We start from the raw sequence: 18272 nt of genomic DNA, 5'->3' as shown, positions 1-18272 counted from the left end.
GTTTATCTGTGGAATAATCATTAAAATAATGATAGTGTAAGATTAGGGACAGATTCAGACTTGGACATGCCACCATTATAATGTCATTGTGCATGTGTGGACTAGGATAAACAGCTCTACATTACCTGCATTGCCAGACCTAATGTCAGTGATCTGCATAGTAAACATTATAAAAGATGACCTCATATCCCTCTACTCTGACAGTGAATTTACCCTCTGTATTAAATGTTATGTAACAATGATGATAATGATAGTCATCATCCTTTACACTGGAACGCTTCTCTTTGGTTGCCCCATCTTGCTCTCCATAGCTTGGGCTTCAGAGCATAGGCTCACTCAACAGATCCTTCGCAGCTCAACATATCCCAAGATTCACTGCACAGGGGTAAAGGGGGCATGTCCCTCTAGGCGATAGGAGCGTGACTCAAGGGTAAGGGTGGGGACAGCTAGTGAGGGCCAGACCATCTTATTTAACTACGCTTCCCGTTCAGCCTTTGAAGAACGCAGCCTACAAAAAGTTACACCTTCATAGACCGAGACCTACTAAGGATGCCGCCCCTGAATTTGGACACAGCCTATAGATGCTCCCCCTCCAGCACGAGACAGGAAGCAGCAAAGAGGGTACAAATTACCGCACTACCATAGAAATACATACCATAGAAATGCATAAAATTACAAATTGTGTAATATATAAAATGAAATCCGTTCACGCAACCAGGTCCATGACCAGATTCTGCCACGTCTTTTCTTTGCCATTTCAAACCAACACACACAAGAGAGAAGCTGCGGGCAAAAGCTGCTACTGTTTCTGTTCCGTTGTTCAACAGTTTTTCCTGCGAAATTTCCAGCGGGAGCAGGATGGGAAGAAGAAAATCTCCCAGGAATCTAGTTGCAGTCTTGCGAATAATGACGCTGCAGGAGGCTGTGACAAAACAACACCCACACACCATACTGACTAATGACATCGTCTGTAGACGTCAAGGAGTGTCACACTTCAGTGTTTAAGGAGTCTTTTCAGATCCTTTTCAAAGTCTTCTACTGTATGGTTACAAATAACTGACAACAGAAAAAAAAAATGTAAACGAGAATAACTTTATTGGAAATTCAGCTGTATTAAAATGCAGTACGTGAGCACAGAGAGCAGGAAAGAAGCAAAGAGATGTAAACACCATCTGACAATAGGCAGAATGCAGATTAGTCATGTCCGATTCCTGAACGAATCTTTTTGAGCTGGTTCTTTTCAGTGAATCAGTCGAACCAGTTTGCAACTCTACCTTTTTAAATTCACGTATATTTGCTTTTCGTAGACTCTCCGTAGCCGTGTGACCTTCAGCGCCCCTCCGTAATGCTTTCTGTTTGTACTGTGCTCCTGCCCGGCCGCACGGTGCCTGCGGCTCACTCACTCAGCGCCTCCCTGTTGAACGCGGGTGCGGTAAAGCAGGTGGCTTGCGGCACGTCACACCAGCCCTAGGGCACGTCAAAGGAGGCCCAGTTACCACGGCCCTGGTGTGGCCGCAGGGCGCGCCGTGGAAACAAAAGCGCCGCCTTTCCGACAACATATGCACGGTGCTGCACTGTACACCACATAAATATACTCACCTAAAGTAACCGATTGGCGGAAGAACTTGGGGAAAATCACCATTCACTGTTCACACTTGGTGCAACCTAGTGTTACGTAACTTGTGGGTTGTACTTGCACATGAATTATTAGATATTCGGTTTATATGCTTCTTAAAATTGACCCTAAATGAGCTTCTTGGTGATTTGCAAACAATTTGGAGTTACCATCTTTTCAAAAATAGTTATTTCTCACAGAGACAAAATATCTGCTGCTGTAGAAGTTTTTCTACTGAGCTCATACAAAGGTTTCTAAATAAGCTTCATGCAATAAAACTTTAGGGTCATAAAAGCTGTTCTACAGCTTTTTAAATCACCTGAATAAAAAACATCATTCTAAATATGTTACTTTTGGGGCATTTCTGAGCACTGGGAAGAAATTCCTGCAAGGAGGCTTGCACCTTCTGTCTCTGTGACATAACGCATAAGTCAAACGGTATTTGGTCAAAGTCAAGAACAGGAAGGTTGTCTTTTGTTGAATGTCAGCAAAATAAGGGCAGATAATAAGGGTAAAATAGCATATTTTAACAAGCTCAGATATGTTATGAGAGACGTCGTTTAACTCAAATATGGACATTAGCAGGTCTAAGAAAGGCACGTATCATGGTATTGACTAATGATCCAGAAGATAATGCATAATGGGGAAAAATATTTGATTGTGACATAGCACCTATTCATTAATACACACCGCACAAAGCTCTATTGAATTCAATTCTATTTACAAAGTCAGCTGCATTTCAGATATCCTATTTGATGTATGTTATGTACATTTCAGTTATTGCACTACTGCTTGTGCAAGTATGACTTTGTACTGCTTGTGCATTGTCAGCATTCTGCAGAACAGGGTGGATCGGCTTCGGATGCTATAAAAACCAGCCAGAGCTCAACACCATCACCTTATCTAGCTGCAAGCTGAGATTTCACGATGGCTTTTTGGTGGCTCTGCGTGACACTCCTCTTGGCGTTCCCTTGTGGGGCACAGATGGTTGGAGGACCCGTAGAGCAGTCGCCCGATAGCCCCTTAGTGATGGATGCCGCTCGTGTCGCCATGACATTGTACAATGAACAGGCAAATGACAAGTACTTCTACGCTTTGGGAAAGGTCATCTCAGCCAAGACACAGGTGAGACCGTAGTCTCGATGATCTCAGAAGCTGTTGAATGTTTGAGGACCCATCCTAACTTCAAATTGCTTTTAATTGCAGCCTTAACACATTGTAAGAAAATTGAATACTTTTAAAAAATGTAGTGAAGAAAATATTAAACAACTTTCCCAAAACTAACAGATTGCAGTATAAACCTAAACGCATGAGTGTCAATAAAGAGGTTTCCCAACTGATAGATAAATTGGAGATTTAACTGGAATAATCACATTATGAATGTACACTAATATTAAGAAAGCACTTATCATATTAAGAATAGATTTCTGCCACCTATTGGTTTGGCAGCTTAATAGACAGGATTGTGGCCTGATCTGACTCTAGAAACACTCCCAGTCTTTATTTTAGTCTGGTGTCTCTCAGCTGGCTGTAGTGTGTGTGTGTGTGTGTGTGTGCATGCGTGCGTGCATGCGTGCGTGCGTGTGTGTGTGGCCAGTGACGACCTGGCAATCTGACCAGGGTGACCCCTGCTTCATGCTCCCTAATTCTGGGACAGTCTTGCCCCTCCAGCTTTCACTGAACAAGTGATTATGAGAGTCTGGTTAATTTCTAGAAATTTCTACACACCAGTTTCCCTTCCCCCTCCCCATTGTCAATTAGGTGGTGGCAGGAGTCATCTTTTACTTGGAGGTGGAGGTGGGGCGCTGTGAGAAGCAAAACCAGCAGATGACATCCTGCCCTCAGGACAGCAACACCAAGGTGAGCGTCTGAAAAGCTTACGGCTGGACAGTTTACATGCCGATGACGTTCAGTACCTATAGTTACATATTTAGCAGAAACTTTTGTCCAAAGTGATGAACAAGTGAGGCAAATAGCCCATTACAGACATACACACTGTTAAGGAGTCAACTAGGGGTAAGTGCAGCTAGGCTGAACTTCCAGGGAATGTCCAGGTACAAGAGCATGAGGGACTGGAGCAGGAACTACACGACAAGATCTAACAGAGCAAGAACATAATAAGACTATTCAAGGAGCAGAACATTGAAGGAGTGTAAATGGGCTCAGGTTAGTAGAGGAGTTCATGGAGAGGATGGGTCTTGAGGTGTTTTTCTTGAAGGTTGGAGAGGGAGTCCGATGATGGACGTGGTTCAGCAGCTCATTTCATCATCAGGGAACCATGAAAGAGAACTAAGCAATGTTTCCCCTAACTTCCTGCAGACGCTGCTCTGTGACCTCAGCCTGTGGGAACAGCCCTGGGAGAACAGCAACAAGCTCCTGAAGAGTCAGTGTCGGGACGCTTGATTTGATAAAAAAAAAAAATAATAAAATCATTCATTTAGGTTAACAGAGCAGGTGAAGATCAATGTAATAAAATAAAATGCAAACTCTCCTTCATTGTTTTCCTTGTATGACAGAAACGTGAAACAAATAAATGAGAATTTTTGCCCACCCCAGCATCGAGTTCTGGATTCTCCTGGATTGAGATTTGCAAGACAAACTTAACAAGAGCTTAACAACTACATTTATTAAAATTTCAAAATATAAACAGCACGTACATTGCAAAGCTCGTTTTGTGTACAGTTTCTTTTTGTTTAGTGTTGATAATAACCATTTATAAAAAGGCAAAAACAAAAGGCAAGGAGAAATGGTGAATAAACAGACATATGGAATGTACAGCCACCGCTTTCAGCCTCAGTCATAGAGCTGCTTAAGAAAAGATCCAGGCCCCACAAAACAAAACGTCAGCTGACCGCCTGCAGGCCTAGTCAGTGCGTGTAGCTTATCTCACACCGTTCCCGCTCTCTCCCCACCTCCTGATCAGTCACCTTCCTCCCCATTCATTCTGTCCAGGCCATCCATTGAAATCTGTAACAGCTCAGATTGTTTTTTTGCCTGGTGGCCGAGCGGCTCTCAAACAGCAGCGGGTCACTGTATCCTACTGTCACAAAAAAAAAAAAAAAAACCAAATCCTGACCTCCGATACAGCCTTTGCCATGAACCTGGTACTTCACGCCATGCTTGGCCGCCTCTCCCCCCATCTGTGTCTCGTTGCTCTTCCCTAAACATCATTCTGCTCGGTGGAGAAGAGCAATGTCAGTGTGTTGCTCTCGCTGTCCAGAAGATCCCTGGTCACCTCCGGCTTCACCTTCTTATAGAGTGAGGGCAGGTTCCTGATGTGGACCTCTTTCCTGAACTGCTCCCCGAGGGGTTTCTGTGAGGAAAGAGACGAGGGCAGCCATGTCATGACCGATTGGACCACCCCAGTCAGAGAGACCCCATTAATCTTTTGGGAACCCAGTGTACCAACGGCCATCTTACGCCGACGGTTCCAGCGATGAGCTTCTTGAATTGCTCCTTCCTCTTCCTCTCTCCTGCTTTCTGTGGCGGTCCCGCCTGGAGTTTCTGGTCAAACTGGTCCAGTGCTTCCAGTTGAATGTTGGGGATGCGAGTCATGACCGTCTTCAACTCGGGGTAACGCGATCTCTGTGGAGGGCGAGTCAAAGCTCAGGTGAGTGAAAGGAAACACGGATCCGTCCGTCCGTTCGGACAGATAGGGGGTGGTTTATGCTCACCAGGGCCTCGTAGATGAGGAAGGCCAGCTGGGTGAGCGCGGCACCACACCCCTCGTGCTGCCCGTGCATCTGTAGACCCTTCAGCACACTAGCGTAGAACCACGTCACGGCCTCGGGGAGCAGGCTGGCCCCGACCACCTGTGCAGTGCAAGGGGAAGTCACAAAAGGAGGGAGTCACAGCAGAGCGAGGAAGAGTCACAGCAAAGTGGAAACAGAGCAGTGTGGAACCACAGTAAGCCACGGAGTGACAAAGGGAGAGTCACAAGAGAGTGAGGGAAGTGAGAAAAGGAAAGAGTCACAGCAGAGTGGAAACATGGCAGTGTGAGTGGAACAACAAGGAAGAGAATGACAAAAGTGAGAGTCACAGCAGAGTGAGGAGAGTCATAAAAGGAAGAAGAGTCACAGCATAAAAGTAAATTACCATACAGGGTAGGAACAATATGAGTCAGAGGGACTTGGTGTGACTAAACAGACTCAGCAGCACGGGCTTCGGCACCCACCTGCCTCAGCAGTGTCCAGCACACCAGGGAGGCTGTGCGGTGGCAGTTGCCCGTGTCCCTCCAGGAGAGGCAGTTGAAGGAGATGGTGAGCAGGGTCATGTAGATGTCCTGGGGAGGTGGACACAGCCCACACGTCTGGCTCAGAGGAGACACCACGAAAGCCGGTATCCCCTCTGACATCTCCTTCGCCACTCTTACCTCATGCCTTATCAGGCACTTCCCGAGCTCCGTCAGCTCGTCCGTGGCGTAGCTTGGCGGTGCCGCGGTAGCCTGAGAGGACTCCACCATCATCTCCTCTTCTGAGGGGGGGGGGGCGCAAGAGCCCATTAGGAGAGAATATTTTTGATCGGCCTCCAAAATTAAATAAATCGGCCCGTTTCATCAGTAAGTGAGATAGCGGTTAAGCAGACAGGAAACGCTGCTGTTCCTTTGAAACATCTTAGCATCTGTAAATATTCTCATCCAGGAGGGAAAAATGAATAGGATGTTTGATGAATCAACAGAAAAACGGAACATGCGAGCATTTGTTTGAGATGCGGTAGGACATTTGAGGAGGAAAGCAGAGTAAACACATACCGTCTGCTTCCTCCTTAGTGCTGGAAGCTTCTGGAACCTTCTTTAATATGCAGGCCACAGCTGCAAAGAAACAGGGTAGGTGGTTAATCCTGACAACCAAAGATCTGGCCACCTTATATCACAGATCCTCCTGGAGTCCCGAGGAGGAGAGTTCAGGCCATTCACAGACTAAACAAAAGGAAGAACAAAATTTCTGTAATTACCGTTTACTCTGTGTGCGTGTGTGGGCATGTACTATATATATTACATTGTGGGGACATGTTTTGGGTCCCCACAAGGGAAACTAATTTTTATAAAAATATGTGACTGCAATCAAAAAACTAAAAATGCCAAATGTCTTGTATTTTGTTTGGTTACTTGTGGTTAAGGTTAGGGCTGGGTAGGGTTAAGGTTGTCATTGTTGGGATTAGGGTTTTTCCCATAGGAATGTATGGATGGTCCCCACAAAGATATGAATAAAAAGGTGTGTGTTTGTATGAGACACACATTCTACACAGGAGGGGTGGGGTGGAGGGGGGGGGACGACTCACTGAGCAAGTCGAGAACCTCCCGGGTGACCAGGCGGACAAGCTGCTCCTCCAGCATCTCCTGCGTCACCTGATTCTCCACATGGCACGCCTCCTCTTCTTCAGAGTCACTGTATTTGTGAGAGGGGGAGAGAGCGAGAGAGACAGACAGAGAGCGAGAGAGAGACAGAGAGCGAGAGAGAGACAGAGAGAGAGAGACAGAGAGTGAGAGAGAGACAGAGAGCGATAGAGAGAGACCTTCAATCACCATCTCACAGCCCACAACACTCACAGCCTGCTCACACCCAGAAGGGCCCAGACCACATATCTTACCACAGACTGCTCCTCTGGTTAATCACCTGCCAGCTCTGATTCAACCTCTAGAAGGGAGACACAACACAGTAAGTCAAACATCAGTCAGCATTATGGATATAACTAGAAGGATAATTTAATTTAACGATTATAAAAGTACCATAAACAGAACTCCATCTGGTTTGTCGATTGCATACAAAAGTGATATTTTCCAGTCAAAATAAGGGCTTGGTTCTGACAGAGATAGAGGTCAAGTGAGCCTTACCTGCAGCAGGTAGGCAAATAGGGGAGCCAGCAGGGGGCAGAGCAGGCTGTCATAATACTCCTGGGGGCAAGAGATCACCAACTGCTTCACGAAGACCCGTTCGCACAGTAACGTTAAGGAACGCAACTGCAAAGTGGCGATGGAGAGCTAATGCTGTACAACAAAGTCAAAAGCAAAAAGAACGCACAAAGATATTAAAAACATACATCGGTGTGGTCCAGACACCACTAAACCCCATCCAGCACACGCCGTAATGATCCCTCACATGGGAAAGGATATGGAGCATGGACCGCAAGCGATGATCGGGCACGTGGTCCAGGTGCACTAGGGCGGCGCTAGTGAGCTGCTGCGCCAGACCCTCGATGGAGTAGAAGTCCTGATGCAGGGAAGGGCCAGCATTGCCCAGAATATGGAAGCTGCCAGATCAGGAGGGGGCGGGTGAGAGGGGCCAGGGTGCGAGGGGGAAAAGACAGACGCCTATGCAGACGGCAGCCTCACCAGTTATCGTAGAGCGTGCAGAAAAAACCCTGCATGCGCTCCAGAGACGTCTTATACACAGGGGAGTCATAGTTATCCAGCACTGGCTGTGGAAGCCCTGTGGGGGAAAGAAATGTCAACGGGGGGGGGGGCATTGTGAAGGATCACCAGCCCTCAGTTCGCAATGGAGCAACATGTGACCTTACCAAGATTTTCATGCAAATGGACTGAATTTCTCCCATTTATAAGGTTGAGTATTACACAGGCTTTATCGTTAACCTTAGTGTTCCTAGCTCCATCTGACACGTTTTACGGAGCCCCCTTACCCAGCACCACATTCTTCTCTACATCCATGACGTCGTATGACCTGGCAAAGGTCTCGCTCAGCCGGGCCACGTTCTCTGACAGGAACAGGCTGTTGTGGGTCCTGTTGAAAGACTGGCATTGAGAGCCCCGCCCCCCAAGAGGCCTGCCCTCGGCCCCCCAAGAGGCCTGCCCTCGGCCCACCAAAAGATCTTCCCTCGGCCCACCAAGAGGCAGTCAAACATGCAGCAATGTTTCTATTAGGGATATATACTCTCAGAGGGTTTCATTTTGTAACTTTCCTCTGAAGGATTTCTGGAAAATGACCCAGGGTTCACAGAAGTGCCTGAATTCAAGGCACAAGTTCAAGATTCACATATTAATGTTAGTGATAAAATAACTATTTCTACTTCCACAAACTATGGAAATCATGTGGCTTTTGAGCCTAACAGCAAAGATTCCAGGCAGGGACTTATTTCAGAAACTCCGCCCAAAAACTTACCTGAAAAAGAACAACTTCAGCATGCTTACATGCTCCGTTACCAAGTCAATTTTTGCCATCACAGACAACAGAAAACTGCATCATTCAATGAAACCCCACATTAAGGCCCAATGATGACCTTCCAACCCACCCCCATGTTGGTAACCAGACAAATCAAAAAGAGGTGACTTTTTAACCAAAGAAGAAAAAAAGAAAAAAGGGGGTGATGTACCAGAAGCAGAATGTCAAAAAAAAAAGACAGAAAGACAAGTGGTGAGTCATGCTTTGCCTTAACCTGGTAGCGCAGGCTCTCATTGGCTGAAAGAAAGGCTGTACTACCCGTCGCTGTGGTTTCTAAGGTAACGGACTTCCGGGCTCACACTCCCCCACTTTCAGCCAGTGGAAGAGGAGGTCCCGGAAGATACATAGGCAGGCCCCCTTTTGGGTATTTTAAAGTAGACCTTCAGTACTACCAGCTGCTTTGACCAGCAGAGGGCAGTGCTGTGTCAGGTGAGGTAGCTCCCCCACTTCCCCGGCCGACGGGGCTCGTCCTCCATGGCGACCCACGAGAGGACGCGGCTCCCCAGACCGGAATGGGTTGGGTGGGGCTGCTCACGCGCACCTGCACCCACCTGATAATCGCCAGCAGGTTGGGCAGCAGCGCCTGCACTTGCGGCGTGCAGGGGTTGCGGTAGATGGGGCCGCCGCCCGGGGTGTACCCGGCCACAAATCCGCCGGCCTTGGCCTCCTCCACATCGGCGGGCCAGCGGGCACGCTTCACCACGCCCAAAATGGTGTATACACAAAAGCTGATCTACAGCAGAGACGGGGGGGGGGGGAGGCAGAGGGGAGGGGTTATTATAAACTAAATGAGGCCAAACGAAAAGGGACAGCAGATTCGAAGGAGCGAACAAACACACACACACAGCAGAGGCAAGGGAGGAAGGCAGAAGAGACTAGAGTGTTCCTCCCTGGAGGCAGAGATTAGGACCAGTCCAGTGTGTGCAGAGACCCAGCAGCACCTGCTACATTCCCACACCTGACTTACCCAATCAGAATCCATATGCTCCTCAGCAACCAATCACATCGCATTCAAGTCACCACTGAGCACATGGAAATGGATTTCACAATTCAACCAATCCTAAATGACCATTACTGATATTTAACCCCTACTTCTAGGGGGAAAAAAAGCATATTAAATAAGAATTATACCTTGCGCTGAATCACAACTGTCTTAGGGGTAAGAGAAGCATCAGAGTGGGCTGTGCTCACTCACCCTGGACCTGTTGATTCCCGTCTGGTCTTCAACGTTGGGGTCTTTCAAAACCTGATCGGCTCCCACAAAGGACAGGAACGACATAGGGTCCATCAATATTCTGTGGGATGGGACATTTAACAATGAGCCAGCAGCGACTGGGAAGCAGGGGGTGATAGATGGGAAGACGACAGAATCCTGGTGTAAGGAGCTGGTTTGGAGAGGAGATCACCAAGAAAATAAAGAGAAACCAAGACGTATGAAACCGTTCAATGTTTCGTTTGTAAAATTAATATCAATGGACATTCAACTGGAGGTCATGTTTCAGGCTAAGATACTCAATAGTTCTCAAGGGAGACGTACTGGTGCATCTCCTCCGACTGCCAGCGGAGGACTACAGGGGCCATGAGCTCCTCCAGGAAGGCCTTCTGCTTAGCGTAGTCCTTGAACTGGTTGCTGATGAGCACCAGTGCCTCCATCAGTGCACATTTCTCCATCTGGGTGAGCAGCAGCTCGTTGGAGAAGAGCTTCTTGACGTGGGTGTAGAGCATGTCGAAGCACGGCTGTGGGAAGGTACACACAAATGTGTAAAGTATTAGCCAGCAAGCTTATTAACAAAGCGACATCTTGGAACAAGGCTCGGTAGTTCCGGTTCAGAACTTTGACTTTCACATATGTACTTCCTGACTAGGTCTTTGTTAGAGACGAGCCGACTGGATACGCACCAGGATGAATTGTGGGTAGTCTCGGCACATCTTGATGATGGAGGAGCAGGCGTGTCTCCGCACGTTCTTCACGGCGCGGGTCCTCGGCGCCTGCCAACCAGTCAACCAATAGCTGCAGGTCAACCGCAGTCACTGGCCAATCGCGGCATTTGTTTGGCCAGCCAGGGCTACGCAGGATAGGCTGCAACATTCTGAACATTCTGAAAGTCACAGGTGTTCCCCAAAGCGGGGCGCACATGACCTTCACGGTAAACCAGGCTTTAAGGCGATGCAACCACAAGGTCTGACCTGAACCACAGGTTGGAAGATGGAGGGCTGTGTGAAGCTGAGAGGGGCTCACCTTGCTTTCTTCAACCACTTCAAACGTGATGGAGGTGAAGAGCTAAGACAGAAAAAAAAATACATGTAACACTCCACAGAGGGAGAGAGATGCAGCTTTACAAAGCGGAAACAAGGTGCAGCAGATATAACGAGACCTGACTGCGCGTTACCACTCTGCCTGACCCAGCGGCCTTTGAAAATCACGGTGCGGCCTGGCTGATGCTTTTCTTAACCACTTCAAATGTTGTATTGAGTGGTAAAGCGGTTTGAGGAAACACGTCACTAAAACCACTGTACAAAATGTATATATTTCATTTCATTCATTTTGTTCATTCAAAGAAATGCGAAATACTTCTAAACATCCATCCAAAGATATTGCAAAGCATATATGCAAAATATTATATTTGCATTATGTTTACATTGCACTGCATCTAAGCAGTTGAAATCATATTTATTGTCTTACTGTAAAAGCACCTTCATTTGTATTTGTGATCTGTGTCTAAGTTTTGCTTATGGGGGGGCTGGAAAGACAAGGGGTAATATTTTCATTGCATAGAGTAACTGCCAGTTTACTGTGCATATGACAAATATCTTGAAGATACACTGAAGGAAGTAAAAGCTTTTCCTGTAATGACTTGGGGGGGGGGGGGGGGGAGTGGAGCTCACCTTGGCCAGCACCTGGGGAACTAGGTGTGGCTTGTATGTGGCGAAGGGGAAGAGGGACGACACGTTGGTCAGTACACAGGACAGGATCAGAGGGTCCCGGGTCTCGTAGTTCAGAACTGCCTGCAAGAGCTCAAACCCCTGGTCTACGGGGAGTTTCTGCAGTTGGGGAGGGGGGGGGGGGCATAGGATCAACCAATCATTTTCAGCTTGTACTTCATATGCTACCTGTCCAGGTAAAACAGGAAAAAAATAAATAAATACAAGTATAAATATTAAAAATATATAGGAAATGTCTACAATGCTTCTCTCCAACTTCAAGCCAAAAGTCAAGGTGAAAAAAAAACAAAAAAACACCACACATCACGGTGACAAATTACGACTCTGACATCACAGAATTAAGCACCCAACTCCCCTCCCCCCACCTCAAACATTAAAGGACAGTGAGTTTGAACTGAGTCCCAGTTTCTGTTACCTCAGTCTCCACATTCTTGAAGAGCTGTCCCACGATGCTCTCCATGAAGAAGGTCATGGCGTCCCACTGCACCACGGACGGGGACAGGATGGAGCAGAGGCCCTCGGCCGTCTTTGCTGCAGGGTGGGGGGGGAGGGGGGGCAGAGATGACAATACTGGCCGCAGGGTACGACTCCAAACACTATGTCAAACTGCTGACTATGTGTAAACAGACTCATGGATCTTTATGCGCAGTGCAACTCCAGGATACAAGATAATGAATCTTCCATGTCTACCACCCCCTCTATCTCAATAATCAGGGATAAGCTTAGACCTCCAGGCCTGCTGAAATAGGCAGTGGGTAGCTTATAGAGCCTCCAGCTGTACTGTCTGCCTGTTCTGTTCCACTGCTCTAGGCCACAGGAATTTCCCCTAACCATTTCCTCCCCTCCCATTCCTAACTGCACACTTTAAGCAGCCCCCCCCTGCCCGCCCCAACTCTCCACCCCAGCTAGACCAGGGTCCGAGTTGCCTCCTCCCACACTCACAGATATTTGGGCCGACTTCGATGGGCGTCTTGATCTGGTACTGCAGCCACTCGCCCGCGATCTGGAAGGCCTCTAGGGGGATGATCCTGCAGGCTATGCGGACGACCTCGCCCTGCTGAGCCCGGAAAGCTGCAGAGAGTCAGGGGTGGGGGAGCAGGACAGTTAAGAGGTCAGAGGGTCGCAACCTTAAGCTGAAGAAGCAAGAGCGCAAAGCCCTATATCTGTGGCTCCAAACCTCTCTTTGAGATCCCTATGTATCCTAGATCATTCTAGGTTCTAGCTGTTACAGCAAACATCTGGACTGTGGCCTGGCACATCAGGCAGAGATGGCACAAATCAGGCTGCCTCATCTGGGCTGGGACTATGGGAAAAGGAGTGAAAAAACAGCAAGGTAGAGGACAGCGTGTCCCCTTAGAGCACAGACTCACAGTTGAAGAAGGCGTTGAAATCCTCGTCGCTGTCAAAGTCCACGCGGGAATACTGACAACTGAGACTGTCATTTCTGGAGGGGAAGCCGGTCTGTGGAGGAGAAACGACCAGGTATACCATTATACCAGCTCAGTGACAGAGGACAGTGGACTGGGCCAGGGCAGCATGGTAGGGTGGAGAGGTGGAAAATACCTTCACGAAGTTGGTCATGGTGGCTCTCATGTATTTGCTGGTCACCTCCACAATAACAGGATGCTTGGAGAGAAGCTCGTGTCTGAACAACATGCCCCACGTAAGCTGGGTGGATGACCTTAAGAACTGGACACATCGACCAGACTGGTTAAAATAACGGACCATTCATTCAAGACAGAACCTTCACTCTTTAAATAACATGATCATACTTTCTGCTTATTGATGATGGAATCTTATTAAAAGCAACCAGGTACAAGGCGGGTAGGTCACCTGGCTCGCGTGAGTGGTGAAGGCGAGAAACGCTTCCACAAACTTGTTAAGGTTACCAGGAACTTCTACGTCGATATCAGAGCCCTACAGAAAAGGCCAAACAAACAGGAGACAGCTGGAAGGTTCACTGCAGTTACTCTCAGCATACTTAAACGCACACACATTTACAAAACAATTATGTATTTAGCAGACTAATGCTCAAGTGAGGAAAGCGCAGGGTCAGGAGCAGCTGGAGCAAAAGGTCTTGCTTAAGGTCCTGATGGTGATACGTCAAACTCCCCCCTATTGTGGGGTTGAAACCAACAAGCTTCCGAATACAGCCAGAGATTCCTAGGAGAGTTCTTACCACCAGGGCACAGAGTTGAGATGCCAGCGCACACAGCACCTGGCACAACCTCTTCAGGAAGGTGTAGTGTCTCTCGACCAGCACGCCTCCCTCTGTTGACCTGGGTCAGACACATAAGCGCTGACTATGAACTGAGAAACATCGTGAATCGTGGAAAGCACTTAAACCGAATTGTCTGATGAGGTGGCTTTTGCCTTGAATGATGCGATACAACGCCGTTATTCACAACGTGGAACATTTTTTCATTATAGTGTTGCATACAAAACCGTACAGACTAGTGATAGGAACACAAACAAATCACTGATTTGCTTAAAATGCCCGGACTCACTGTGAGAGTTTGTTGCCCATCGCTGCTCCATCTGCAGATCTGGACCAGAGACAAGAGGAGTGGATGACAGAGGCAATAGCACAGCAGAAAGCCACTGTGAACCTTCTTGGTAATCCACAAATGTATACAAATGTTTGTGAGGGTTTTTACGTTCCTTAATTCCAAACCATAGAAAACTCTGAAACAATTCACAAAAAACTATTATGTCAGTTCTTCAGGATTTTGCATAAAACTGCACACACCCACATGACATGGGAACTACCAGACAGCTTAGCCAATCAAGAGGAACCAAGCTGGCAGAGAATAGGACAGAGGCTGTGACATCACTTCCTCTGCGGAGAGTGAAATGACAAGAGTTCCACAGGGAAAAGGGACCAGGAACGCAGATACTCACTGAGCGGCTGACAGGATGTAGTGCATGGCCACGTCGTCAAACAGCACCATGAGGGGCTTCCTGTCTTCTAGCTTACCCTGGGAAAGTGGGGGGGGGGGGGGGGGGAAGGGGGGGGGTCAGAGACACCAGGGAGAAAACGATTACCTCAACATCATGCATTCAAAAGCCATATGTACCTCTACCCATTCATATTGCTGAACAGAGATGTTTTGAGTTTAATTTCAGCGTTGCAATCATCAGATACGATTTAGCCCCAAAGGACTGGGGGGTAAACTAGTCCAAAGTCACACTGCCTGGTTTAAACATATATAGGTCCATGAATTCCTAGATGTTTCAAACTGAGACCAATAACAAAACTAAGATTTGTCTTAAGTGGTTCTAACGAGGTCTTTTGGTCGAGGTAATGCTTGAGCAACCAGGACCTAGAGCCCTAGAAATGGAGCCACACAGCCCCCCCATCATCATCCGCATGAGGCCTAAATGCATCCGAGGGTCCCACCTTGCGGCTGACGGCAATCAGCAGGCATTCGGCCGCCTCCAGCTGCAGCTCTGTCTCGCTCAGCAGCAGACACAAGATCTCCATCAGACGACACTGGTCCTGTGTGATGTGCATCAACGCCACCCAGTCGATGTAGCCCGCCAGGGTGTTCAGCGTCGCCACGCCGACCCGGCAATGCGCCCTGGCCTGAGTCGGAGGGGAGGGGAACCAAATGGAGGGTCAGGTGACTAGTGGAGTCGGCTTCCCACCAATTGCCAACTGTCATTCTATTGACCACAATATTTTTTTGGTGACCATGCATGTCAAAAACAAAAAAATTCTAGGAGTTTTACCTACCTTCAATTCCTGACTGAGATTTCGTTTCTGTAAAAGAAACATTCATTTTAAAGGAGGTCACACTTCTCTTCATCCAAAAAAAGATCTGACATAGATATTTTAATGAAAATTCTGGCATATTATATGCCTTCCCATACACAATCTTTTATATGCAGTTTTATATCATTACTAAAGCAATAAATACTAATGAAATCTTCCTTGCCGAAGGTCAACATTTCAACATATACATTACTTCAAACAGTCATGTGTAGCTTTACAGATGAGGGGGCGAAATGGAGTGGGGGTGGGGTAGGGGGGAGCGGTACTGACCAGGCGGCGGTACTCGTCCACGTTCTGCTGCAGGATGGCGAGCAGGAAGGCAAAGATACTGTCCATATTCTGAGTGAGCGTCTGCTGGATGTCTTTGCGACGTTGGCTGGGCAGCGTCTGGAAGGTGATCACGTCCTCGGCCAACCGGAGCAAGATCAGCATCACCAGCTCTGTCTGGGCCTCCTGGGGTTGGAGGGAGAAAGTGTGTGTGGGGGGGGGGGATTATTTCCTGACTCATTGTTTTCAAATAAAAAGAGTGGAAATGTCAGTGCTCATCTAACTACATTACATAAAGTTTCACAAGCCATCACTGCTTTGTATATAAGGTGCAAGTCAATGGCTGTGTCAAGGCTGCAAGCTCCTAAGGCTGCATTCTAAGGCCGAATGCATCAAAGTGGCACGACAAGGATGTCCCATTCGGAAGGCTCTTCAAACAGAAAATGCATGCTAGAAATGCATGCTCCTTTGCCAGGTTTGCAACTGAACATATCCCAAGTTTCACTGCCCAGAGGTAAAGTGGGTGCATACCAGCTAGGCAATAGGAGCGGCGCTTTGTGACTTAAGGGTAAGGGCGGGAACAGCTGGAAATTATCCACAGGGCAAGCCGTCCCATTTCGACCCTGTAAGAACACAGCCTACAAAGGCTACACCTTCGTAGATCGCACAGCCATATTACCCACCGCATGACATCACTTCTTGCGAAGCTGACGGCAGCTAATCTGGAGCAGCAAGCCAAATCACACCTACCGCACCGTGACACGTGGCGATCAGGTCAGACGTACCCCCAAATTGGTAAGGGCCTCTAGTTCCTTCAGCATGTCTGGCCAGTGCTGGGGCCACTCGCGTTTGATCATCTCCACAACGATGCGGGACAGAGCGTCCTTAATGTGGCTCTCCTCTTCCAAGATGGAATGTGTGCCCTACATCCAAGACAACACCTTATAAATAACCTGCATTACACAAGCGAAACTCTGGTTCATGATAATTTTATTTTAAAAGTTTGGGGTTGCGGACATTATGAGAAAAATGCACCAAGGACCGGACTTACATTTGATAACAATTCCATGGCACAGTTTTTCAGCTGAACCTTCTCATTCTGCGGCATGTCGTTCCAGCGAAATCTTACATTAAAAGGAAAATTCTTCACACATATTGCAACGATACACAGTGTTACAATATGCAATTACACTTTGTTTCAGAGCAATGCCAGCAAAAGCAGTATTGTTCAGTACCATGCCAAAGGCAGCTAAAGCTAACATGGCAAATGGCGCATGTGGTGGGAATATGACTCACTTGATGACATGCTCTATAATCTGAAGGCCGAAGTGTCTCACTACTGCTGGTTGCGACTTTTCTGCGAGTTGCAGACCGCAGGGGACACAGAAGGGGCACTTCTCTTTGAACTCCTCACAAAACTGCAGAGATGGAGGGCAGGAGGTTTACATAATGAACTGGGTGTCATGCTGGAAGTGGCATTTTCCGTAGTATTTTGATTAGATTAATCGTTCCACGTTTCAGTGACAGGTGTCCTCAGTCGCTGCATCGTTAACCCACAGATATAACGGCATTCTCGTTACGCCATATAACAAAAAAACCCTTAGAGGACAGCACCGCCCTGTAACCAAGGCGATCCACAGATGGCAGTTATGCGAGTTTCCTCCCCGGCGTGATTCCGTTAGCTAGCTAGCCAGGGAGGCTAACCCCGCACTCCACGTTGGCACAGCAACCACACCGCGCGAGCGACTTCCCATTCATTCTGAATGAATCATCGTTAGTCTGCCGGTTAGCTCGTTAGCCAACCACGACACGGACAACTGTGAATAAATCTCGTTAGAGGTTGACCCGGACGGACACGAATACCCGTAAATACGGGCGGTCGCTGAAAATAACCAGTAAGAGATATGACCAGTTATCCAGTTAACTAACCAACTAGCTACCTTAAGGGCCTCCAGGCGGTATCGTTGGCTAGACGCCGCGTCCATCATCACGTTTACGGCTTTAATTAGCTCGTCGCACATCGCCGCTATCGGTTCGGCCATAATGTCGGCTCTTGTTGGGGGGGAAAAACCTGAAAGAAGGAAAAGTTGTAACGCGACGCAGAGCCGAAAGCCGGACACCCGCCAAAAGCGTGTTAGGTTCGGCCAGCCGCTTAGCCGAGCAGCGCACCAGCAGCGTGAGGGCTGCCGGAGCTCGTGGCGCGTGAATGTTTCGTTTTCAGACAGCCCGTGTGGAATTGTGGGAAGTGTAGTTTTAACCCTCCATTCCTTTATGAAGAAGGGAAATGGGAAAGCTTCATAAACTTTTATTGCATGTGAAATTTTACAACACGTTACAATATGAATCACCTACAGAAGTACAAAGATAATTAGGAGACTTTATCTCCATATATATGCATACATTATGAACTTAGTTTATTATTCTATGAAAATTGACTTATGATTGCTGGTTTTGAGTGCTTATACATACACCAAATATACATAATAATGCATATGCT

The 18272-nt window shown here is 47.7% G+C and overlaps 2 protein-coding genes across 3 annotated transcripts; one reads left to right on the top strand and one right to left on the bottom strand.

Annotated features, from left to right (window-relative positions):
- Positions 1-2230: 2230 nt before the first annotated feature.
- Positions 2231-4160, top strand: LOC140588160 (cystatin-like). The gene is made up of 3 exons (XM_072709438.1): positions 2231-2740; positions 3377-3475; positions 3935-4160. The coding sequence occupies exons 1-3, from the start codon at positions 2543-2545 to the stop codon at positions 4016-4018; spliced, it is 381 nt and encodes a 126-aa protein (XP_072565539.1). The 5' UTR covers positions 2231-2542; the 3' UTR covers positions 4019-4160.
- Positions 4161-4215: 55 nt separating this feature from the next.
- xpo5 (exportin 5) lies at positions 4216-17990 on the bottom strand. Of its 2 annotated transcripts, XM_072709437.1 has the most exons (34): positions 17716-17990; positions 17072-17193; positions 16827-16899; positions 16561-16698; positions 15779-15961; positions 15470-15496; positions 15134-15319; positions 14635-14711; positions 14241-14279; positions 13913-14012; positions 13567-13650; positions 13297-13422; positions 13104-13194; positions 12676-12804; positions 12149-12264; positions 11677-11832; positions 11030-11071; positions 10690-10779; positions 10328-10527; positions 9986-10085; positions 9342-9523; positions 8252-8352; positions 7947-8043; positions 7729-7864; positions 7449-7547; positions 7205-7251; positions 6896-7002; positions 6366-6425; positions 5988-6088; positions 5790-5897; positions 5290-5427; positions 5036-5200; positions 4863-4928; positions 4216-4787 (listed from the first exon to the last, which is right to left on the bottom strand). In XM_072709437.1, the coding sequence occupies exons 1-34, from the start codon at positions 17815-17817 to the stop codon at positions 4776-4778; spliced, it is 3600 nt and encodes a 1199-aa protein (XP_072565538.1). In that variant the 5' UTR covers positions 17818-17990; the 3' UTR covers positions 4216-4775. The 2 variants fall into 2 exon arrangements, with proteins under 2 accessions (XP_072565538.1, XP_072565537.1); XM_072709436.1 differs by having other exon boundaries at positions 4216-4928.
- Positions 17991-18272: the final 282 nt, after the last annotated feature.

The sequence above is a fragment of the Paramormyrops kingsleyae genome, chromosome 3, assembly GCF_048594095.1.
Source record: "Paramormyrops kingsleyae isolate MSU_618 chromosome 3, PKINGS_0.4, whole genome shotgun sequence".
NCBI lineage: Eukaryota > Metazoa > Chordata > Actinopteri > Osteoglossiformes > Mormyridae > Paramormyrops > Paramormyrops kingsleyae.
Note: the sequence above shows the minus strand (reverse complement) of the source record. Positions and strands in the feature narration are given on the sequence as shown.